This window comes from Parus major, chromosome 6 (assembly GCF_001522545.3).
Source record: "Parus major isolate Abel chromosome 6, Parus_major1.1, whole genome shotgun sequence".
Taxonomy (NCBI): Eukaryota; Metazoa; Chordata; class Aves; order Passeriformes; family Paridae; genus Parus; species Parus major.
This window is the reverse complement of record NC_031775.1, coordinates 1110308-1134413: the sequence shown is the minus strand read 5'-3', so window position 1 is coordinate 1134413 and position 24106 is coordinate 1110308. Positions and strand designations below refer to the sequence as shown.

General features: G+C 52.9%; 1 protein-coding gene across 7 annotated transcripts in view; it reads left to right on the top strand.

Annotated features, from left to right (window-relative positions):
- The window catches only part of CDH23 (cadherin related 23), a 176130-nt gene that overhangs the window by 98954 nt on the left and 53070 nt on the right, over nucleotides 1-24106 (top strand). For all 7 annotated transcript variants that reach the window (XM_015633531.2, XM_015633529.2, XM_015633536.2 and 4 more), the window contains exons 12-20: nucleotides 1609-1758; nucleotides 2507-2665; nucleotides 16622-16686; nucleotides 17177-17414; nucleotides 17942-18047; nucleotides 18141-18268; nucleotides 21733-21805; nucleotides 22055-22171; nucleotides 22518-22630. In XM_015633531.2, coding sequence (XP_015489017.1) covers nucleotides 1609-1758; nucleotides 2507-2665; nucleotides 16622-16686; nucleotides 17177-17414; nucleotides 17942-18047; nucleotides 18141-18268; nucleotides 21733-21805; nucleotides 22055-22171; nucleotides 22518-22630 — 1149 coding nt within the window. The remainder of the gene's footprint in view (nucleotides 1-1608; nucleotides 1759-2506; nucleotides 2666-16621; nucleotides 16687-17176; nucleotides 17415-17941; nucleotides 18048-18140; nucleotides 18269-21732; nucleotides 21806-22054; nucleotides 22172-22517; nucleotides 22631-24106) is intronic.

Below are 24106 nucleotides of genomic sequence, written 5' to 3'. Positions count from 1 at the left end.
GTGCTGCAAGATGATGGTGCTTGGCTGTGATCGCTGCACGCCAGGACCTTTGAGAGCCCAGGGATGCAGCGCTTGTTTTTCCTCTTCCCTACCACGTTTCAAATCCATTGTTTGCTCTGGGTGGCAGGAGCAGGTAGGAAGGGGTGAGGGAAATGTAAGCAGCTCCCCGTGGCTTCCTCTGGAGTGGGGGGTCCTTGCTGTGAGCAGGGCTTAGCCAGGCCCTTCTGCTGGGCAGCTGATAACAATTTGAATATTCAGATTTGCTTTCAGGCATCCGCAGGGGGCTCGCAAGCTCCGGGAACCAGGAGCAAGGAAAGCAGCATGGGGGCCGAGGCAAAAAAATAAATGGCTGAATAAATATATAAATGGCAACTCGCAGCAGCCCTCCCCAGAGGCGGCTGTATCCCCCTTCTCCAGACCTCACATGGGGAGACTGAGGCACTCGAGGGGCTGCTAATTAGGGGTAGGGGGTATCTGGAGCTGATCTCCTTCCCCAGCTGGAGGGGAATTAATCCACCTGGCTCTCTTCCTGCAAATACTTGGATTTCTTTTGATGTTTCAACTTTTATCTCATGCTTCCAACAAACTCACTCTTCTCTGGCTTCCAAGAAAATCCCTCACATCTGGCTGCCACAAAAGGTGCTCTCATGTACTGCAGGGAGGGTGCAGGCCCTGGAAGAGATCCTGAGGGCTCGCCAGCAGAGACAGGCAGAAATCCCTCAATGAAGCAGCTTTTTGTCACTGGTGGGAAATGGTCATTTGTTGTAAATCGACATCCTGAGGACAGGGGACAAAAGAGCTTGGGAAGTCACACTTGCTTCTGCCATTCTCCGTATCTTCTGCTCCCTCCCTCGCTCCTCTGGGGTGTCTGGAGCATTCCTCACTTCCTCATTAGGCACTCGAACAGCCAGTGGAAGGTGCCAGTCTACCCTGAGGTGCTCCCACTGTCCACCACTGCTGGGCTCCTGAGCCACTGGGTGCCCTTGTGTGGTTCTGTGGGTGTCCTCAGGGCTTGCTCCAGCTGGGGGGCTCTGCTGGGAGATGCTCAGTGTGCCCTCAGCGCCATGGATTGCATGGAGGTGTGCAAGGAGGAGGGCAAGGCAGAGATTCTGCTCATGTCACCTGCTCCCAGTGGTCACACTTAGGCAGCTTTTGCTATTAGTGCCCCTTCGTGCATTTAATTGGCCACTTTTTTCTGATAGGAGGGAGGTCATTCAGGGAAAATTGGAAATTCATCTCTGGCAGCTTCAGAGCTTGCTTTTCACGTGCTCTGCTGGGCCGTGCTCAGAGCAAGGCTCTGAAAGCATGGGTATGTTGGCGGCCTTGCTGCATTGCTGGCCGGGTCTTGGGGGAGGAGGAGTTTTTCCAGTTCCCAGTTGGAGCTGCCTGACTGGAAAAAGCCCTCTGCATGGGGGAGGCACCCACGGTGTGGCCCCAGCCTGAGGCAGTGAAATCCCAGCACGTGACACCCTTTGTGGTGCATGAACCTTCAGCCAGCAAAAGGGACTTTCCCTCTGTGTGCCGTGCGGGCTCATCCCAGGGATGCATTCCCTCTCCTCTCATGTGCACATGGATTTTGTAAATGGAACTAAATCCTTCCCTTCCCAGGGACCCAACAGCGTTTTTGAGGTTTACCTGGTGGGCAACAACTCCAACCACTTCATCATCTCGCCGACCTCCATCCAGGGGAAGGCGGACATCCGTGTCCGCGTGGCAGTGCCGCTGGACTTCGAGACCATTCCTCGCTATGAATTCTCGGTAAGGCTGGGCTCTGTGGGACAGCCACAGTTTTCAGCACGCCCCAAGAGTGACCATCAAACATCTCCCCCTCTCTTGCCCAGTACTTGGAGAGGGCCTAGGAAGAAAGATGGAGCAAACTTTTCAGCAGGGCCAAGGCGGGGGATGGATTTTGATGGTTGATTTAAATTAGGTGTAAGGAAGGCTTTTTCCAGGAGGTCTGGGGAAACATTGGAACAGGATACCCGGAGGGGTAGTTGTCCCATTGCTGGAAATTCAGGGTCAGGTTGGATGGGCCTCTGAGCCCAACCCCGTCTAGTGGAAGATATTCCTGCCCATGGCAGGAGGTTGGACTAGGTGGCCTTTAAAGGTTCCTCCCACCCCAAACCGTTCTATCATAATCCCCACTATGAAACAGCAGAGCACTACAAAACAGCCAAAAAATCAGAAATTATAATGAAGAAGGAGGTGGGGAAGAGATTTGCCCTCCACTTTCCCTTTCCAACATCCAAAGGCTCAGCTGCAAGAGCTTAAGCAGAGCAGGGCCATAAAAGCTTTATTGAGCATAAAACTTTGTTTTAAGAGCACCTATCAGGTGCCAAAACCCTCCCCGTCCTCCTGCTCCAGCTCTGTCAGTGGTTTGCCTTGAGCTGGCTCAGCTGGTGAGGGAGCTGAGGAGAGCCTTGTTTACTCCACTAAAGGAGGATGGGTAGCTCTCCCAGGCTTCCCAGCCTCTCCAACCCTCCCCTCGCCTTCCCGTTTCGCCCAGCTCTTCGCAAACGAGAGCGTCCCGGACCATGTCGGCTTTGCGCGGGTGAAAATCAACCTCATCAACGAGAACGACAACCGGCCCGTGTTCAGCAAGGCCCTCTACAACGTCAGCCTCTTGGAGAACACCACCGTGGGCACCACTGTCCTCCAGGTCCATGTGAGTAGGAGCAGCCCAGCTCCCTTTGCCAAGTCCTCGTCACTCGTGCTGGCTCTGTGGTGTCCTTCACCGAGGGCTCCCATGGGAAGAGAGGGAGATGCTGGTGTAGACTCCTCATGGCTTTTTGGGGCAGATGTCTTGACCTTTCCTGTTCTCTGGAAGATGTGTCTGCATTCCCTGCCACACCAGGCATTCAGAGAGGGTCCTGCAGTGCATTTCATCTGCACATACCGGTCCCAGTGGTCGCGGTACCCCCGGTGTGGCTTTTCTCACGAGCAGCATATTCCTCAACCAAACCGAGGTCGGTCGCACCATTAAAAGGGTGATGGATGGAAAAGGAGGGGAATGGCTTTGTTCAGCAAAGCAGCAGGACAGAGGCAGGCAGAGGTGGTGGTGATAGCAGGGGGCGTTTCCTCTTCTGTGGGTTGGTTGGAAGCATCATGGAGAGGACATTTCCTGGTGCATGAGAGCGATGTCAGTGCCGGTGTGGGGCACAGCAAGAACCTCAACACAACCCTGCGCTGAAATACCATTGGAAAAGGTATCAGAGCTCCTCTGGGATGGGGAATATCACAGCAGGGAGCACCAAAACCCCCTGCCACACTTTGGGTGTCTTACTGCCACTACCATCAGTCATGAATGAGTTTTCTTGGCTACCTCTCCAATGAATTTGCTCCAGCTGCCCTCCTGCCCCCTCCTTGTGCCCCTGCTCCCCCAAGGCACAGCCCCTGGTCTCCCATCCATGCAGGAATGCCCACTCAGAGGATAAAAGCCCAGACAAAAGAGTTGGGTGCATGTGCCTGTGTGCAAGTGTGTTTACTTTACAAACAGATGGTGTGAAACTGTACAGAGCCCCCGAGCTGTTCCCATCTGACAGTTATTAATATTTCAAGCAGATGTTTAGCTAGTCAGGCCGTCAGACACTAAACAATGAGATTGTTACTGCGTCTCCTCTTTCCCCAACTTCCAGCTATGCCAGCATTTCAGAGCGAACACAAAATGCCAGGAGTTGAATCTTCTATGATAAATCAGAATGGATGCAATTAGCTCTGAAATCCAAATTGCCCTCCCAGCTGATCCCAAACTTTTAACAACCCTCATAAAGTACCAGCTCCTCCTGCTGTGGCCGCTTGCCTTTGAGCTGCAGCCCTCAGGTCACTGCCTGTCTGCACCACATCTCTCCACCTGTCCCACGTGCTGCAGACAAAAAGCCTGCTTTCCTTGCTAATAAATTCCTCCTCTCCTTTTCTTCCTTCTTTTCTGCTTGCTCAAGGATATTCCTGGATAATTCAGGTGTAGGGTTTGGGAGAAAGCCACACGGCATGCCCACTTCTTTGGTGGCTGCTGGATGGCATCCTCATGAAAGGGGATTTTGGCTGGCTTCCCTCTTTTTGAGCTCCTTCGTGCAAATAAGTGCAGGTTCGGAGAGACAATGGGGTTCAGTGTGCTAAGGATAAATCAGGTGGCTTGTGGGGTCAAGGAAACTGATGAACAGGGTGAGTGGTTGCTGAAGGGTGGCAGGAGGCTTTGTGCCAGCTGCTGCTGGACATGCCAGGCACAGCTGGCAGGACAGAGCAGTGCCTGCAGCACCTTCCTGGCACGCAGACAAGCAGCTAAAACCACAGGAAGCTGAAGCTAGGGGACGTCGCTGACCTTCTGCCCAGCCCAGCGTTCTGGGAAAGGAGTTGCTCCCAGCAGCCCAAAAGCCCCTGGGCTGTTTGCCCTTCTTCCAGTGAGCCATCCTGGCTCTATCCCACCTTGGCTGTGGCTGATGGGCTGTGTGTGGGTGAGGGGAAAGGCTCTCCTCAATGACAGCCTCTCCAGGCTGCCCTCAGTTTGGCCAGCTGAAAGGGAAAGGCAAAAGGAAAGAGCAAGTGGACTTCATTTGCGGTGACAAATGGCCGTTTGTTTCTACAGCGTTTCAGCTCCTAATGTCAGTGACAGCAGAGAAACATTGCTTGTTACACCTATAAATCAACTGTAAAACAACCCCAAGTGCAGGCAGCCAGCAGGGACCCAGAGCTGCTGCCTGCTCCCTGCTCCCTGCCTCTTTCCCTCTGCCCAGGGATCAGTGGGCTCGGATCCGTGGATTCCTGGTCAAACCTCAGCCGCCTCCCTGGCACCGTGCAACCTTGTCCACCCTCTAAGATTGTGTTTGCTCTCTGCTTAGCATTCCCTCCATCTCCCTGTCTGTCCATCCATCTGTTTAATTCTGTCCCTGAAGGGCATTTATTGTTTAGACTCAGGTGGCCACTTGCTTGCATAAGAGTATCTGGAGAGCCAGGCTCCATGGGAGCAGCTCCTGCCCACAGTGTGCCCAAAAGGCAGCCTTCTCTCCTGCTCCCATGCTCTTGGAGCATGAGGACAAGCTGAGGGAGCTGGGAAAGGGGCCCTGCCTGGAGCAAAAGAGGCTCAGGGGGATCTTCTGGGTCTGCACAACTCCCTGGCAGGAGGGGACAGCCAGGGGGGTCAGGCTCTCTTCCCCTGTGACAGGACAAGAGGAAGCAGCCTCAAGTTGTGCCAGGGGAGGTTTACATTGGATATTAAGAAATGTTTCTCCAGTGTGAAGGGTGGTCAGGCATTGGAACAGGGTGCCCAGGGAAGTGGTGGAGTCACCATCCTTGGAAGTGCTCAAAAAACACATAAAATATGGGTTGTGGGTGTGAGTTTGGCAGTGCTGGGTTCTTGGCTGGACTCGATGACCTCAGGGGCCATTTCCATCCTCAATGATTCCATGACTGTTTACACAGGTGATAAGCCCCTTAGGCCAGAGATTCCTGGTTCTGCAGAGACCAGTGTGAAGGGCTCCTGACTCCAGCCAAAGCTTCCAGCTCACATCAGTCGTGGCTGTTTGGAGTTACCTTTCCATTGCACGTCCGTGACGACTGAAGGACAAGCAGCCTGTCCAGGGCTCTGCAGTTGTTAGAGGCTTGACTCAATGCAAACTTCATTTTTTTTCCCTGCCCCAGACTCTGCTGTGCCAGGAAAAGGCAGCCTGGAAAGGCTCACAGGTCCCACACAGCAGCAAACACTTTCTGTGAAGCAGGAGTGAAGCAGGGAGGTGAGCAGAGCTCATCCTGAAGAGATGGGCCAGTTCTGCCCCAGCTAGCAGCAGATACTGAAAACTAATTTTTTTCTGAAACAACTGGCCATGGAGCCTTTTAATAACATAACCGAAAAGGTCAGAGAAAGAATTTCACACTTCTTGAGCAAGCAGGCAGCCAGTATAACTTCATGCCTTCCAGGAACGAGGCAGCAAGAGCATACACTGCACCCTGAATTAACTGAGGCTCTGACACCCCTGCCAGGTCCTGCCTGCCTGGTGGCCTGTGGCTTTGCATCCTAAGAAAGGATGGACCCTGGAGAGGTGTGGTGAGGGAAACTCTGGGGAATCACCATGCTGGGGGGATGAATGACTGTGTCCAGCTGAACCATGATCAGAGTCACAGACTGCTTTATGTTGGCAGGGACCTTAAAGGTCATCGAATTCCAACTCTGCTGCTGTGGGCAGGGACACCTTCTGCTAATCCATAGGTCCTTGAGTCCAGAGGCAGGAGGTGCCTGCTACTCTCCATCCTGCTCCAGGCTGCCTCATTTCCAGCAGCTGGGAGTAGTGCCACTGCTTCACAAGCCCTCCTTCAGCACCTCAGCTGGGACAGGAGATGAGAGGGAAGTCTGAGGGCTCCGTGCCCAGTGGCTGTGAAGGGGACTGATGCTGGTCTGGCATCATCCTCCCTCTCCCAGGCTTGGAGGGTCTGGAGGCAGCCCCTGGGCTGGTTCTGGTGGGGCTCCCCTGGGGAGCTCTTCTGCGACCTGACCAGGGGGAGAGCAGGAGGGAGCTTTCAGCTGGGAAGTTTTTTTGGGTGGAAGAAGCCACATAAACGTGGCCTTGCTGCTGAGGTCACCAAGACCCAGCCCAGCATCCCCTGCTGTCCCTCAGGTGCTGCTGGGCTGGGAAGCTCAGGGAGGGTGCAATCCTCTGTTTGCATCTGCCACGCTGAGCCCAAGGCACCTTGGGGTCCTGCAGAGCTGTGGGGTGTGACAGCAGAGAGCACAGTGCCCCTCCAAACCTGCCCTGGGACACTGCTGCTTTGCCAGGGGCCTCCAAAAGCTGTGCTCCAGCTGCTGGTGTATCTGCTAGACCTGGAGAATGGGGAAGGGGCCTAAGTCGACCCAGCAGGAGGCGGGAATTAAGGGGCGGGAGAGCTCCTTAAGCTCCTCGTACTCTACAGATCTGCACAGCAAAGTCCTCCTGAAAAGCTCCGATAACCAAAATCATTAAAGCCCAAACAAACCAAGAGTAACTTGTTTTTAACACAACAATGCATTTGATTTGCCTTGAAGTGTCTGGAGAAAAATGGTTCTCCAGGGAAGTGTGGAAAGTAATCCTAGCTCCGTGATCCCTCCTCTCTGCTTTATTTGCCCCGGTCTGGCTTGGCTGCACAGGCTGGGATCCGTGGCTGTGGGCTCCATCACAAGCAGCAGCCAGCTGGGGGGATGCTGCCAGCCCCCTTCCTGCTCTCCCACCCTGGAAAACAGCTGGGATGAGGCCAGGGAGGCATGGAGGGGAATGAATTGCCCGCTTGCCCTCCTTTAAGCCCCACACAAGCATCTCCCAGCAGGCATTTAGCCCCTGCTGTTCCTGGTCCTCTCCTGCCAGCTCTTCCCAGCTCCAGCTGGGTCAGGCAAGGATCAGATAGGTGAGTTTGGAAACCACATCAGCACCTCTCTGGGATGGTTTGCATCGCTATTTGTCCCAAATCCTTGCTGAGTTAATGACTTCCTCCTCTGTGGGATATCCTCCTCCCAAATCCCTGTGAGGCTACATGCTCTGCCTTTCCTTGGTGCTCTCCTTGCCCTGAAGCACCTCTGGTCTGGGGTGGGGCTGGATTTCTCCTGGCAACAACCGTCCTCAAGAATTCTGAAATGAATGGGGAGACCTTTCAGAGCTTTAAATAAACACACACACACAATACCTTTGGGCAAGCTGCTTCCGGAGTCATCTTTTGGAGACCCTCAGAAACAGCGTGAGCATTTCCAGCAGACCTCAGATTATAAACTGAGGTGCCAGATTCAACCAGCAGGTATCGATTTCAGCACGGGAATGATTCTCTGTGTCTTGTGATATGTGGCAAGGCACGTAAAATAAGCACCATGTTCCCTCGGGGCTTGACAACCTGGATCTCTAAGGCAGCCTTGTGTGTAAAAAACCCCACTACTTTCCCTGGTTTTCAATGAAATCTGGATTAAAATTTTCAGGTTATTTGACGGAGGAGGTGAAGAGATGTTCTCCCCGTGTTTTTGGCATTAGCCTGTGTATTCTCATGTATGTGTGTGCATTCAAGATGTATGTACACAAATGGGTTCACATTTCTGAGCAGTCCCTTTCTCCTACCCTCCATGGGTTGTCCCCTCCCTGAACATCAACCCCAGCACATCCATTCACCTGGATTCTCATCTTCCCCCTCCCTGCCACTGCACTTCCTCTGGAGAAGCCTTGTTAGTAAGAACCTAATGAAGTAAATGTGCTAATTAACCTTCCATTACTCTCCTCATTAAATCAACCTTTAATTTGGTTGGCAAAGTTCCTCTCCTTTACCACCCAGCTGTCAGTTTTCTTCTGCTGCTTCAATCTCTCTTTGGCCTCGTGTCGGGGATGGGAAAATCAATCCCGGCCTGATTTTCCTTCCCCTTCTTTCCAGCCAGCTGTAAACTCCAGTCAACAAGAAAGTAATAATGTACTTTTCCCACCCTGGCAAGGAGAGTTGCAGACATCAATAAACAGCTATTTAGGATGCAAATCACTTTCCCAATCAGCCGTCAGCCTTTGAGTCTGGCAGGGATGACGCCGTGGTCTGTGGGCTCCCACGTCCCATCACCATGCTCCCACATCCCATCATGCTGCCTTGCAGCCATCCCAGAGCAGCTGTGGGATGCCCAGAGAGTTGCATCCCTCTGGGTTTGCCCCGCTCCAAGTCCTGACATGGGTGGAATGAGGCTTTGCAAGCCTTTGGAGGTTCTGGTTCCCTTCAGGACTCACACCACCCTGCATCCCTCCATCTCCATGGCCGAGGGTGCTCTCTATCCCCCAACATCTGCCTGTTGTTTCTTGGTGATCTCCAGAGCTTTTCTTTCCCCTTTTTCTTGGAGAACAAATGAATTGCAGGAGGGCAGGAGCAGCTGGAGACCAAAGGCAGTAGTGGAGCCTGCAGCTCTGGGGTGCTGCTGGGTGAGGGGCTCACCCTGAGCTGTGTTTCTCTCTCGCATGCTGATGGTGACTTGTGGACCAGCCTCAAGGGAAAACCCACACTTGCTCCTGATTTTGGGAAGATTGCATGGAATAAGGACACAGCTGAAGGCAGGGAGTGAGGTGGGGAAATACCTTGCAAATCAATGGACGGATAAAAAGGCATCTTGGGATCTTCCATGGGGAATCAGTGTGGGATAAACCATCCCCTGTCCCTTCGGTGGCACCTGGGGTGCTCTCCCAGCATTAGGACTGGGGACTGGTGCAGCCCATGGTCAGCAGGGATGCCACCATGAGGACAGCACAGGGCTTCTCAACCTTTTTTTCAACTGCTCAGGGGGTTGAGTTTGTGTCCTGATCCACAGGGAGTCACCTGCCCCACCTGCGTTAGGAGTAGCTTGTGCCTCTTCTACCTTCACGTATGGGCTATGGAAGTACAGGGTGGGGAAACACTGGGAGGACTCCCAGGCCAGCCTCCTCCTTTCCTTCTGCTTTGTGTGGCTGGATAATGTCTTGGAAAGTCCTTGCTGCAGAGGAGGAATGGATGGGGTGCTGGTAACTGAGGACTGCCAGCCAAATGTCTGGGGCAAGCTGGGTGTTGCAGAGCTGGCTGTTGTCTCCAGCTCGTGGAGGCTGAAGAACTCTCAGCTGGATGCTTCTGATGACCTCCAAGCCTGGACTTTGTCCCTTCTTCCAGCCCTTCTCCCCACCTGTGTGGCCCACACAGCTCTCCCTCCCTGTCAGCATCTTAATTGATCTTGTTGTTCTCAATCCCCCCCCTCCCCAGTGCTCCATCTCCAGCTGTGCTTAAACAGAACAAAATCTCTTCCAATTTCCCCGTCGCTTAAAAGAAAATTGAATCCTTTATCTGCGAGAGGAGAGGAAAACTGCAAACACACGAAACAGTAAAGAGTTAAATAATCAAAGCAGATGATTCCAAATTGCCTGGAAAGTTAAACATGAATGGCTTGGCTTCTTCCTGCGTGCTCCTTGGGTTTTTACAAGTATAAAAATATGCTTGCACTCCTTGTTCCCATTAAATATTCTTATCAAGCCAGCTCTGTAAATAAAGGGAAGGGGAGGAGGGAGTTACCAGGCGTGATTGACAGAACTGAAGTCCTCGTCTTTCTTGTCAGGGCCCAGTGCTCTTTGGCTGTGTTTATCTCTTTAATCTAAATATCAATCCGTGAGACCGAAATGGGGTGGAATAGGAATCATGACAGCCTGAGCGCTGAGGGGAGAGAGAGAGAGAAAGAGAGAGAGAGAGAGAGACTTACTGCAGCTTGTGCAGCCGCTCTCTGTCCTGATGGAGCTGTCAGGAAAAATGCACAGGGGTGGGAAAGCAAAACAAAAGCACAGCCTGGCCCCTTCCCCCCTGCCCAACCAAAAATAAAAAAAAAAAGAGGAAAGAAACCCAGCAGTTCAGCCCATGAGAGGGGAAAGAAAACCAGGGAGCAAATGCAGCCCTGCTCCTGTCCAAATTGCATCCTGCAAAGCACGAGCCAGGCAGCAGGATTCCCCGCCAAGCCTCCCAGTGTTCCCAGTAGAAGATGGGGTTGGGTGGTTTTCCTTTGATGCTGGCTTTAGCTGGTGATTTGGGATGTGGCTGGGAGTTCAAGGGAGGGCTTTTCCCAAGGTGATGCCCTTTGCCATGTGGACACTCCGGCCTCACAGCTCCTTCTCAGCAGTCCTTTCAGGGCCATCACTGTCTTCACCTTGATACATCCTCTCCCAGACTCCTCATGCTTTTACACCCAAAATGTTCCTGTAGAGCCAACACTCCGGGGCTTTTAAATCTGTTTTCAAAGCTGCCCTCAGCCCCCCAAAGCATCTCTCCCAGAGCATCCAAATGTCTCTCCCAAAGCATGCAAGGCTATGTTTCCTCGAGCAAAAGGCTCCCATGGGAATCAGCACCCAGGAGTGCTGAGTGACACTGTGACAATGCCACCCCTGGACAGATGACCTTGAGCTGCCCCTGGTGCTGCTGACACGCTGAGGTTGGTGTGTGAAGAGGAGGGCAATCTACCTGGACTGAAGGGCTTTTGGGAGCCATTAGATGTGCAAATCAGTAGGGTTCTGCCATTTCCGTTCTCCAGGATGGGATGCAACATGTTCATGTCCATCTCATGGCAAGGACCTGTTCAGCCCATCCCTCCTCCTTTGTTTTCATCCCCCCTCTGCCTGCTGGGCCTCTCACCTGGGTGAGGCACAGTTGCAGATGGTGGGTGGGTGGCGTGATCAGCTTCCCGGAGCTCTTGCAAGCACTTCAGTGATCTTTGAGAATTTATATTTCTTCCACCAGACTTTGACCTTAATTTCTTCCATTTTGCTGGGCTGTAAAATTCATTAGAGACCCAACAGCGAAGTGATTGAGATGTCAAGCCAGGCAGTTGGTGGGGTTATTTAATCGCTGAGATGTGCCACTTGCCATTTAGGTGGACAACAGGAGAATATGAAATCAATGAGGTTCATTAGTGAAGGGCTTGCACCCAGCTCCAGTAAAACCCGTGGGCATTTAAATGGTCCTGGGTGTCACCAGTGAAAACCACACTGGTAAAGCCTGTTTGTCTCACTTTTTGGGCCATCTTCTGTCACCTGGTGTTTTAAAGCCCAGTCTCCGGCCATTCCTGCAGCCTGGCTGCAGTAAATCACAGCTGCCCAGGCAAGTGTTAACCTTGCCTGTGTGGAGCTGATGTTGCAGGGGCTGCTGTTATAAAACACAATCAGGAAAGCTCTTGTTTTCCCTGGTGGCTGGCAGAAGAGGTGGGGAAAAGCTCTGCTATTCCCAGGGGGGTTGATTGACTATTTTTCCCCCCTAGCCAGGTTGAGCGCAGCCCTCTGGGGTCATTAGCACCGATTGAGCTCGCTGGCTCGGGGCAGGCTTTGGAGCTGCTGGGGAAGCGGTGGCAGCCCGGCTTTGCCTTGATTCCCCACTCCCTCTTTTTCCCAGCTAATCACTGGAGCCACTGGGCTCCAGTGCTGGCCAGCCAGCAGCTCTGCTCACTCCTGATTGCCACCTCCCACCGGGCAGCCTCTCTTTAAAAGCCTGGGAGAGAACACAGCAGGGCCAGGCAAGGCTGACAAAAGAGCTGTTTTCCGACTGAAGTCATTCCCTAACAACTTTAAGTAGGTTTTCCATTGGTTTTCCATTGGGCTTTCTCAGCCCAGTGATTGCATTTCATGGAAGCCCTTGGCCCTTCACATTTGTCTCCTCCAAGTCACAAATCAAATCCCGATCCCGGTGGCTACCAGCAGTTAGCTTTTACTCCCCTGGCACCTGAGGTTGCCCTGAGGAAGGGACGTTTGGATGGCTGCCTGCTTCATACATGCAGGTTTCGGTGGCCCCAAGAATCAGTAGGATGCCAGGGCATGGCTCCTCACCCTGGAACTCCTACACCATAGTCTGAGCAGCCCGTGGCTGCCCAGTCAGCCCCAAGCAGCAGCTACATCTGCCTCACTTTCCTAGAAAACCCAAAAAAAAAACCAGCTAGGAAGCAGATGGGAATCCTCCTTCTGTTTGCTTTCCCAAGCCACAGGCATCTTGCTGGAGCAAGCCAAGGGAGCAGGCAGGGCTCTGCCCGGTCACTCCAGTACCCTGACAGCTTTTTGACGTCCCGTAATTGCTTTCCTGCCACAACTCTTTTAAGCAGAGAGCTCCTGGCCAAAGCAATTTGTTCCCCATCAATTTTTATTTCCTGCTTTGTGCATGTGAGGGAGGGAAAACAAAGAGGGCGAAGGAGAAGAAACAGAGCTGGGACCTGCTCTGGTTCTGAGGGAAAGGTGGGAAGGGTTTGGCTCTTCAGCCAGGCAGGACACGGCTGCTGGTCATCATTCCAACGCGCTCTGCTCACCCCTGCAACCAACTTCCAGCTGCTCATCCCCGCCTGACCATTTTGGGGGAGGACTGCCGTGTCCCAGGGGCTCCGTGGGGGATCTGAGCCACCTCCCAAGGGCTCTTCTTGGTTCTTTTAGCACTTGCCCACTCCTCCTGCCGTGCTCCCTGAAGCTGCTGCGGGTAGAGTTAATCTCCGGCAGTTTAAGGAGTCGCTGAGTGGGTCTGGCGGATGATGAATGTCTAAACCATTACGGGGTGAAGCTCCATGGAGCTGTTTAAAACTGAATTCTCCCATGTAAATTTCTGCTCCATCAATCCTGATGACATGTCAAACATTGCTATTGTTTCCCCGAACAAATTGGACGACATGCCCTTTCCTGCAGATTTGCCCACGAGAGCAGAACCGCTCGCCAGCTCCTCGCTTTTGTCTCCATCTCTGCTGGCCTGCGGGTGGGGAAGGGTGGATGTGATGGCCCTTGGTGGGACAAAAGGAGACATCCCAAATATTTTGTGCTTGGGGGATGCTGATGGACAGAGACAGGCCGCGGGTATTTTCGTGTGATTCGTGTGCTGGGTGCCCGCACCATGCTGCAGCTCGGTAAATTAATCCTTTGGGTTATCCAGGCTTCCTCTCCTTGCCACTCTCCCAGAGTTTAGCTGCACAAATGTGGGATTTTTTAGAAATGGTCTGCGCTGGTGACAGCTCATAAAAGTACAGATGTGGACCCGCGTTTTCATCCTGCCCTTTTGCAGGCTCCAGTGGGCAAATCCCGCTTTAATATTCCAGGCAGGAGAGGAGAGCCGTAAAAGCCATTTGATTGCTTCTCCAGGTGGAACCCCCAGGAACTTCCAGCCAGATGCCTTTCCTCCCCGGGCTGTGGCAATGGATTCTTGCATGCTGGAGGGGGGAAACGAGTCAGTGATTGGGAAAAGCCACGGGAAAACAGCTGGGATTGCTGACAGTTCGGTGGGATTTGGGGTGTTCTGCAGGCTCTGCGTGCTCTCTCGGAGCCCTGGGCATCGCTCTGCAATGGGAGTGTGTGTTGCCTCCCCAGGGGCTTGAGCAGCTGAGCATCCTTTTCACCCTTAGAGGGGAAAAAGCTTGGTAGTGCAGAAACAGGTGAAGATCCCAAATTAAATATGCTGAGCGCGAGTGGTTTGGCTTTTTTTTTTTTTTTTTTAGCATGTTCCCTGTCACGCTCGACTAACCTGCTCCATTGCCCAGCATCATCTCCACGATGTTCAGCTGCCAGGAAAGGCATCCAGCCGGCCTCACCTTCCACCTCCCTGATGTAAATCAGGGACATTAATTAGCTCGGCTGGAGAGGAGGTGGATGGGGCAGAGTCAGGCTGCCTGTCCTCCTGGCTCCTCGGGAGAGGGGCTTTTTGCCTCGCTGGCACTTCTGTTGTCATCACAGCTTGTGGTCCAGCCACCCTCCTGGCTCCCCTCTCCCCAGGGCTCCCAATTCCCTCCTCACTAACCTTCTTTTGACCTTCCTCCTTCCCTATCTTTTTTTTCTTTTTTTTTTTTTCCCCTCGTCAGAAGAAAATTACACTTTCCCCAGTGTTGTCTGTCACCGCAATAAGCACTTACGAGTGCAATTGTTTGGGGCCAAATGAAGGGAATTCGTTTTGCCCGTGCTTTCTGGTACTGTCAGACCCCCTGTAAATCATTATCTCATCACCAGCCCATCCAGGTGCATGGAAAATGCTTTTCTGGGCTCTGCTCTCACACCAGCCACTTAGGAATTAATGGAACCGAGGGATTCACAGTAGTTGCAGGGCACAGAAGTAACGGGTAGGAAAAATCCTGGATGGAGGTGGCAATGCTGAGGCTGCTCGAAGCACTCAAGGATTCTGGGGAGAGAGGACCCAAAAAAGGGGCTGTTGGCAGGTGTTAGGATGGGGGATTAACCCCAGAATGAGTTGGCTGAAGGCTGCTGGTGTGGGCAGATGGTGTGGGTTGACCCTCCCCTTCTCTCCAAGTGTTTCCATACGGAAGAGTTGCCGCGCTCTGCCTGGGATGCAGCACATCCATGGATGTCCTCTGAGGGGGGAAGATGGACCCCAGAAGGACCTGTTCCCCAAAAGCTGGTGCTGCTCTTTCTCTGGGCATCTCTCCAGGCAGATTTCCACAGATCTGTTCTGCTTTATTGAACACAATTCCAAACGGAAAGGAATTCGCATCGTAGCGGTGGAGAGGAAAATCAGCAAAACCAGTCGGTCTGGAAGGCTGGATCCACCAGAGCACCCTTTCGGACTGCAACAAGCAGCAGGAGTTCACTTCTCAGCCTGGGAAAACGTTTGGGGAGGAAAAACTTAAGTAATCCTGTCTGGTTTTCATGCCTTTGGCTCTCCGTCACCGCATGGTGCGGCAGGGGAGCAGCACATGGGGGTAAAGCTGTGCTCAAGCTCCCACTCTGCTGTCAAGGGTAATCAAGGCCATCGATAAATCAGGAAGGTTTCAGGAGCAGGCTGTGTTCCATGCCACTCCTAAAATACAGCCTTTTCCTGCTATCTGGACGTGAAATGTGTCTTTGACCCTGCTTCTTCACATTCCTGTTGGTCTCTAAGTAATCCAGACAGGACTCAATTTAGAAAATATACTGGGGGAGAAAAAGGATATTTTGGGGGCTGCATTTCGCTTTCCTCACCTAAAAATAAAATCTTCTGCTCCTTTTTTCTGCCACCACTCATGCATATTTCATATATTCATTAGAGCAGAGACTTTAAAACACAAATAAATCTTGCTTTGCTCATCCAGAGCTGACACAGTGAGTTGTGAACACCTTCCCCAGAAGGTGCTGGTCATTTAGCCGTGAACAACCTGCTCCAGCTCGTGTAGCTGTAGGTGCATCCCACAGCATCCTCAGCCACTCAGTCCGTGGGAATGCAGCAGATTGCACCCCCAGAAGGGCTGTCCTTGTGGAAAGCAAGACCAAAATCACTCTTCCTTGCTTTTCCAGATCTGTATTTTAGCCTAGGGGTTGCATTCTGAAGTGTGATAGGTTTTTATTCCTCTACTCTTGTCGTGGTTTGGCACTGGCCAAACGCCAGGCACCCACAAAAACCACTCACTCACCCTCCCCTGACACAGATGGGCAGAGGAGAGGAAAAAAACAATGAACAAATGATTCATGAGTTGAGATAAGAGACTGCAAGAAAGCATTCCAAGGGCAGGTACAGAGTGAGTTTATTACTAACAAAATCAGGGGAGGATAATGAGAAGTAAAATAAGCCCTTAAAAAAACACCTTCTCTTCCCCCTAACCCCATCCTCCTTCCCACCGACAGCGCAGGGGACAGGATGTGGGGATTTTGGTCAGTTCACCAGCCAAGGTTTTCTTCTGCTTGGCTCAGGGAGAAGAGTCCTTCCCCTGTGAGACCGTGGGGTCCCTCCCACAGGAGACAGCTCTCCATGAACTTCTCCAGCATGGGTCCAAATGTCACAAGCAGCAGTCCTCCCAAAACTGCTGCAACCTGAGTCCCTCCCATGGGCACACAACCCTCCCAAAACTGCTGTGGCGTGGGTCTCTCTTCCATGCCTTCACAGGGACAGGAAAGGTGGCCCTCAGGAATTATCCATGGAGTCTTTTATTTCAGGTGTGCTTCCCAGATTAGCTTAGTGTGTCAGGGAAAGCAAGTGGGTGCAACGTTTCCCACTGCCAAAGGTTTTGGGAGCGAAGCTGAGGAATGTTGGTGGAGGGCAGTGAGCTAGAGAAGGCTGGGAGTCAGGGATGAGCAGGGGAGTGCAAGCAGCCCCTGCCCTGAGGCTCTTGGGGGACAAATGGCAGCACACCAGGTCTGCAGTGCTGTGTTCAGTGTGACATTTCCATAAACACCTTGGTTTATTGATGAAATTTTACATTTTTCAGGCAACTGACAATGATGTGGGCTCCTATGGAAAAGTCAGTTATTTCTTCAGCGATGACCCTGACCGGTAAGTGTGTCTGACTGGCCGGAATTTGTTCCTCCAAAATCCTCCTCTAACCTCACTAGGCAGTCACAGGGCGATTAAAGGCACTGGTTGTGTCCTGTCTGTGAGATGTCCTATGATCCCCTGTGTGTGTGCTGTCACACACCTGATGCTCAGCATGTTTAATTGCTTTGCTAAGTTGGGACCTGCGGGCGCCAGTAAATGGTTTCGCAGTGAGCTGTCAGCCCTGGAGCAGCACCTGTGGTGGAAAGTTGGGGAATACACATGGTCTGCCCAGTAGAACAGACCTGGGGGCCTCTGCACCCGTTTTCTCTGCCTGTGGAGCAGCACTGAGGGTTTCTCACTGCTCAGCAGTGTGGAGCTCTGGAAGATGTTCTGGGACCTAACATCCCGTGGGGAAAAAGTCATGAACTTCACACTGCCAGGCTGCTGCCTCTCCATCTCCTGTGTGTGGTCACCGAGGCTTTTTCCCCTTCCTTTGCCGTCCCCTCAGTTTCTCCCTGGACAAGGACACGGGTGTGATCATCCTGACAGCTCGGCTGGACTTTGAGACCATGCAGCGCTACACCCTGACCGTCATCGCCCGGGACGGCGGCGGGGAGGAGACGACGGGGCGCGTCAGGATCAATGTCCTCGATGTCAATGACAATGTCCCCACCTTCCAGAAGGAGGCTTACCTGGGGGCCCTGCGGGAGAATGAGCCCTCTGTCACCCAGGTGGTCCGGCTCCGGGTGAGGGACTGCCATGGCTACTCCGCTTGGGATGTGCAGTAGGGAGACAGGAGTTAGGATCACGGGATGGTTTGGGTTGGAAGGGGTCTTAGAGCTCAGACTTAGAGCTTCCAACCCCCTGCCATGGCCAGGAACGTCTTCCACAAGCCCCATTCAGCCTGGCCTTGAACACTTCCAGGGATGGGGTAGTCACAGCTCTTCTGGGAACTTCATGCCAAGGCCCCACCACCCTCACAGGGGAGAATATCTACCTAATATCTAATCTAAACCTCCCTCTGTCAGTTTAAAATGACCAGTGATGGGTTTAACAAACACCTTCCCAAGCAGGTCCCAACATCCAGTTTCTTTCTTGGATCAGAGAAGCAGGCGAGAGGAGTCTGGTTTACAGATCCCCTCAGGGCCCCTGATGGACACAGCTCCCTCCATCACTTTTCCAGTCTCCTCAGGCCCAGCCTGCACCTCCCATCCCCTCAGCTCTCCCTGGCACAGCTCCCATGCCCATGGATTCCCTCTGCTCACACCCTTAGGCATCTGATGAGGACTCCCCTCCCAACAACCAGATCTCCTACAGCATCGTGCAGGCCTCTGCCTTCCGCGACTACTTTGACATCACGGTGTCAGAAGGGTACGGAGGTAGGTGCTGTTCCTGGCACCCCTGAGCGTGCCCACCTCCTGCTCGGTGTACAGCTGCTCCCCTGACCCCCCCCTCACTGTGCATCCTTCCAGTGATCAGCGTGAACCACCCCCTGGACTACGAGCAGCTGGCCAACGGGGTCATCTACCTGACGGTGATGGCCAAGGACGCCGGCAACCCGCCGCTCAACAGCACCGTCCCTGTCACCATCGAGGTGTTTGTAAGTGCCAGCGCCCGCCATTCCCCGTGTGCTTTCCCTGCAATCGCTCCGCAGCACCGCCAACAATTCACCAATAACCTGTCGCTCCACCTTGGTCTTTTCAGGGCCAAGTTCTTCTGGGATAGTCCCTTATGGGGAGTTCCTCTTATCCGGGTTCTCTGTCAGGAAGGATACTCCAAAGGCTCGTTAGGCTCTTGTTCCTCGTGTTTATTAATATATTATCAAAAGATTTGGCAGGTCTTCCCCAGACTTTCTGCTCAAGTTCAACCCACCGTCACCTGGATCAAATTGGCTCAAAAGGCACAAAATGGCCCTGAAATATGCAGCTTTTTTATCTTTATATTTATTTTCACCCAATTAACAATAGACACGTAAATTATTTTTCTTAGTGACCCAACACCTGTGTGCTGCACTGCGGCATTCTCTATCCAATCACTTTACTACTACTCAAAAACCTCTAGAAGAAGAATATGAAGAAGAAAGAAGGACAAGAGACAATATCCTAAATCCTCCATCTTGTCTTTTGTTCTCTAAACTAGTTTAAACTCTAAACTAACTTTTTCACCCAGTGACTTAAGAAAACTTTCTAATTTACACACTCCCACTTTTAATTTTTCTATTTAACAGTTGTTTTCATGGTGTTATATGAAACCCAGTGTTTTCTTGGATGTCAGAGCCAGGTATCAGAGATAAGGGCACGTACTCTGTGCCTCAGACTCCAACATAACCCAACAGGACCATCCCACCCCATGCAGGATTATGAGTGGGTTCCTATTACACGTGTGTCACGCATATCTCATGCCACGGGGTGAGGAGCAGGGCAGGAGCGGTGTGGACATCCCTCTGGAGGAGGGGTTTCTGCTGGGAGGCGCCACAGCGCTCCTGGGGAGGATGAGATCGGCGTGTCGCTTTGAGGCACGCCGTGGTTCGAGGATGTCTGCAGGGAGGTATCAGTGATGGAGGCAGTTTGGCTGATAACGTGTCAGTCTCGCAGCCGTGGGATCTCCGCCAGGCTGGCGGCAGCGTCACTCCGGGAAGGTGAAGGAGATAAAGGCAACGATGCTGTAAGATGGGAATGAAGTCCCATGAGCATGTCTCTCCTTCAGATCCCTCACAGTGCTCAAGAAAGGGGGAGCAAGGCAGTGCCCAGGGAGTTAGTGGTGGTTAAGTACATCCTTCCCACACTGTGCTTTCGACAGCGTAAACACCTCTTTCTCAAGACCACACTTCAGTGGGTCATCTCCCCACGTTGGGTCTTGTACCCTGGCAGAGTTTAAGTAGCTGTCACTTTTCCCACGCTCAACCAAAGGGAATTTCTCTCAGCTGGAAAAAGAAAAGAAATAAAAGCCTAAAACTAGGAGGAAAATGAGGGGGAAGTGTTTTGTGAGGGCACTTGAGGAACAAGAGCCGTGAGAAGGCAGAACCAGAGCGAGTGTGGAGGGAGGTAATTTTTTTTCATCGTTTGGTTGTTGGTTTTTAATAAAGAAGTCAAACTCGGCTTGTAGATTTCCCATTAGGGGACAATACGCTTTTGTAGAGGGAGTCGCCGAGTCAGAACTAATAGTGCGCGCCGCGCCAGGATCTCGGGAAATAGCTCCGCTAATAAGTTTCTGCCTCACTCCCTGCCACTGACGCCCTGCTCAGAGCGATGAGCCAGTGACTCACGGCGGGCCTGTGCCTGGAGGAGAGGGGTTGTGTGTTCAGCGTGAGCAGCTGCCACTCCCAGCATCCTTGGAGATGGCAGGGAGTGGTAGGACAAGGGGGATCAGCTTCAAACTGGAGGAGAGGGGAGGTTCAGGTTGGATGCTGGGAAGGAATTGTTCCCTGGGAGGGTGGTGAGGCCCTGGCACAGGGTGCCCAGAGGAGCTGTGGCTGCCCCTGGATCCCTGGAAGTGTCCAAGGCCAGGTTGGATGGGGCTGGGAGCAACCTGGGGTGGTGGAAGGTGTCCTTGCCCATGGCGAGGGGTGGGAACTGTCTGAGCTTCGATTTCCCTTCCAACCCAATCCACTCTGAGATTCTATGATACAATGGCTGTCTGAGGGTGAAGCTGTAGGGAGGAGGGCTGAGGGTCAGGAGAACACAGGAAGCTGTTTTTAGCTGGTTAGGTGGATAATGTCTTCTATGGGAGTGGAAGAGTGCCGGGTTCTGTCTGGCGTCGCTGCAGGTGCCTTGGAGAGCTTTGGGGCTCCTGTGGCTGAATTGGGAAATGTCCTTCTCGAGTAAAAGGCAGGTGCAGGCCAGCTCTGGCCAGATGGAGAGCCAGCCAGAAGCAAACCCTGCCTCCTTGGGACCAGGCTTGTCGGGCCGTGGCTTTGCTGAGCATGGCCTGATGATCTCAGGAACATTAATGACACGACACAGCATCTGCTCTGGCTCGTGTCCACCCAGCTGGAGCCCCAGCTCAGCCCCATCCAGCTGCATGTAGATGCACACTAAGGCTCTCCATTGCCTTTAACCTGCCCAGGCCTCCTGGGTTTGCCCTGGATGAGCCCCACCAACCCCCGGGAGGAGGAGGAGGAGGAGGAGGAGGAGGGATGGTGAGAACATCACTGGGACAGGCAACAAGTTTCTCATTGCTCTCAGAGGAGACGCCAGGAAAGCTGAGTGACTCAAAGGCTGATTAAAGACCACCTGCTTACAGAAACTAAAGCAGGGACTAGCAATTTAATTGCAGCACGATGGGCATCGTTGGCACCTGAAATTGCTTCAAATCTCAAGTTCAGTGGGCTGAGCCTACAGGTCCTTCAATGGTCTCTGGGTAGAAAATGTCTCCAGAGCAGCCCTAGGGAAATGGAGAGGCCCATAACGGTGTTTTAATGTCCTGGCAGCTCTGTCCTTCCCTCCAAAGGCAGTTGGGTTTGGTTCATTTAAGGCAGATTCGTAACAATATTTAAACAGCATTTAAAGCCCCCTTGGGGAGCTTTAAACCAGTCCAAAATCTGTTTTTAGGGATGTTGCGAGCAACTGTCCCTGCCTGGTTTCCCCAGGATGGCCATAGTCCCTGGCAAAGAAAGGCTTGGAGGGAGCACATGGGGATGCAAACCAGCTTCCCCCCAAAAAATGCTATGGCTGCCCTGTGTGCAAACACCCACAACATCTCTGCTCTGCAAGGAAGGCACCCAAAGCTCAGCAGCCCCCCGGCCACTCCAGTTCGCCTCATGACCTTGTGGTCGGGATGAGCTGGGACACTAAGCCAGCCCTGTACTGCCCAGGGAGGGAGGATCAGGTCTGTGCACGGTGCTGTGCTGCTCCATGTGGTGCCTGAGGCTTTCTCAGCCTTGCGGTAGAGTCAGGAACAGAGAAACCCTTTGCTCAGCTCCCCAGGGCCGCCTTCCCCTCGCTGGCATCGTAAACTGGTCACGCCTTGAGATGCAGTCACCCAGGAGCATCCATCCCCCTCCCAGACTTTTACGGCTGCTTGACCATTTTGCCTCTTTCCCAAGCAGCCTTCTCTTTGCTTCAGGATGAAAATGACAATCCCCCCACGTTCAGCAAGCCCTCCTACGTGATAGCCATCATGGAGGACATTATGGCAGGTACGGGGCACGCCCCTGCTCCTTCTCTGGGCTCCCAGGAGAGCCCTGGGGGTTTTACACCCGGAATGGGGTGGGTGATCCTTTTTGGGGAGGTGAAGCCTGGTAAAGTCTCATAGCTGTGGGGCCTGGGGGTTGGGCACGGTGCGTATGTGCGGAGAAGGGACCCCTTGGCTGAGTGACCTGCAGGAGCAGTGTGGGGGCACAGGGCTGTCCTGGCTCATCCCAGTCCTCATTTCTGCCTCCCCCAAGGAGCCACAGTGCTGTTTCTCAATGCCACGGACATGGACAAGTCCAGGGAGTATGGGCAGGAGTCAATCATCTACTCCCTGGAAGGCTCCTCGCATTTTCGCATCAATGCTCGCTCAGGTGAGCCTCCGGCCGTGCTCGTCCCTTTTCCTTTCAGTTCCCTCTTTCAGCCCCACCCTTCCCTCCTCTCCTGCAATCAGCCTGCTTAGGAGTCCCAGGATTTTAAGGGATTCACCAGATTTCAGATACCACCACTTGCTCCATCACCCTGAGAGCTTCAGCAGAGGCATCCGTGTAAACTCAGCTCCTCAGCCTAAGGAAAGGCTTGCCTGTGAAGGTTCCTGTTACTTGAGGAGTTGCCAAGGTCCATCTATTTGGATCCAAAAGAAAGGGGCCCATTTGTGGATTATCCTGACCTTGGTTTTAAGTGTTTATTTTTTAACCTTGCCGTCTCCTGTGGCTGCAGGAGAAATCACAACAACATCTTTGCTGGACCGGGAGGCCAAATCCGAGTACATCCTCATTGTCCGGGCGGTGGACGGAGGCGTGGGGCACCACCAGAAGACAGGCATTGCTATGGTGAGTGTGGGAAGAATTCCCATCTCCCTGAGCCACTGGTGCCCACCTGGGACTGGGACTGTGGAGGGCTGCAGAGTTTCATTTTCACTGGGTGAAGAGCACTCCGTGGCTCCTGCCCTCTGCGCTGCCCCTGCTGCTGCTCCCAGAATGACTGTCCAGGTGGTGTAGAGCTGGAAATCAGCTTGCTTTCCTGGAAAACCACTCACACAGGAGCCACTTGACTTTCCAGAGCCTGTGGATGTGGTAATGAGTCCCATTTCACCTGCAGAACTCTCCCTTTGTTCAGCTCCCTCTGTTCCTCTTGAGAAGGGGCTTACTCAGAGAGCCTGCAGGTACACGTGATTATTCCTTAGTCTTTTCACATGCTGCCTGGGTCAAGGGTTTCCAGCCACTCTGGAATGCCTGTGCTCCTGGGAAGGTTCTGGTGGAGCTGCACGTTGAAGGCTTGGGCTTTGCCTTGCTCTTTTCAGGCCTCAGGGAACCCCACTGTCGGCAAAGCCAACAGGAAATATCAAAAGATCAAAAGCCAAGGATGCATCCTTGATGGAATTGATGACCTTAAAGGTCTTTTCCAACCTCAAGTATTCCGTGATTCTCTCTCTCACTGCTGGTGGCATCACATTTCTTTGGACATTTCATTATTTTGGATGCTCCTGTTCCCCGGATGCTCAGTTGGGTTGCAGGAGAGATGTCCCACACAAGGACAGATGCATAAAAAATTATGGTTGTGCTGAGGAATAGCCCAAAAATAATTGTCCCTCCTGCTGAGGGCCATCAGGAGGTCTGTGGCAGAGGACTAATGGAACCTCCCAGAGATGTATGGTGGCGTTGGCCAGGCACCAGCATTGGCCTGTGGAATGCTGAGATCTCCTCTGGGGCTCCAGATGGGATTGTGTTGTCCTAATACCCTTCTTAAAAGGCAAAACAAGGGGGGAAAAGATGATCCCTGATCCCTAAAAAAGTTAAAGAATATTAAAGCTCAGTGAGACTAGGGCAGCTGAGTAAGTTTGTCTGCTGGGTTATACAGCTGGCACTCAAAATAATCATTTTTGACCGGGAATAAAGGTCCATTCAGGGGCCTTGCAGGGTGATGTAAGGCACATGGGCTGCTCGGAGTGGGTCAGCACTTCCCCAGGGACCACCATGGGGAAAACTGGCCTCTTCTACCACGGGGTGGCACCAGCAGCTCAGCCTGGTGTGACAGCAGGACACAGTGGTGTGGGAGCAGAGGAGATCCCAGGAAAAGCCCCACCAGGACCTGCTGAGGGGTGGCAGCTGCCAGGGGTTCCCCTAGAGCTGCAGCCCTTTCCCTCAGACACCTGCAGAGCCCCACAGGCTGGGGAGAAATGTGTTCTGTGGGGAGGTGAGGGACACCCAGGCAGCAGGATGTATCCCACAGGCTGGCTGCTGTCACTGGGATGCCATTTGTCACATTGAAGATAAAGGCAGGTAACACTTCAGGGCACCATCCTCACC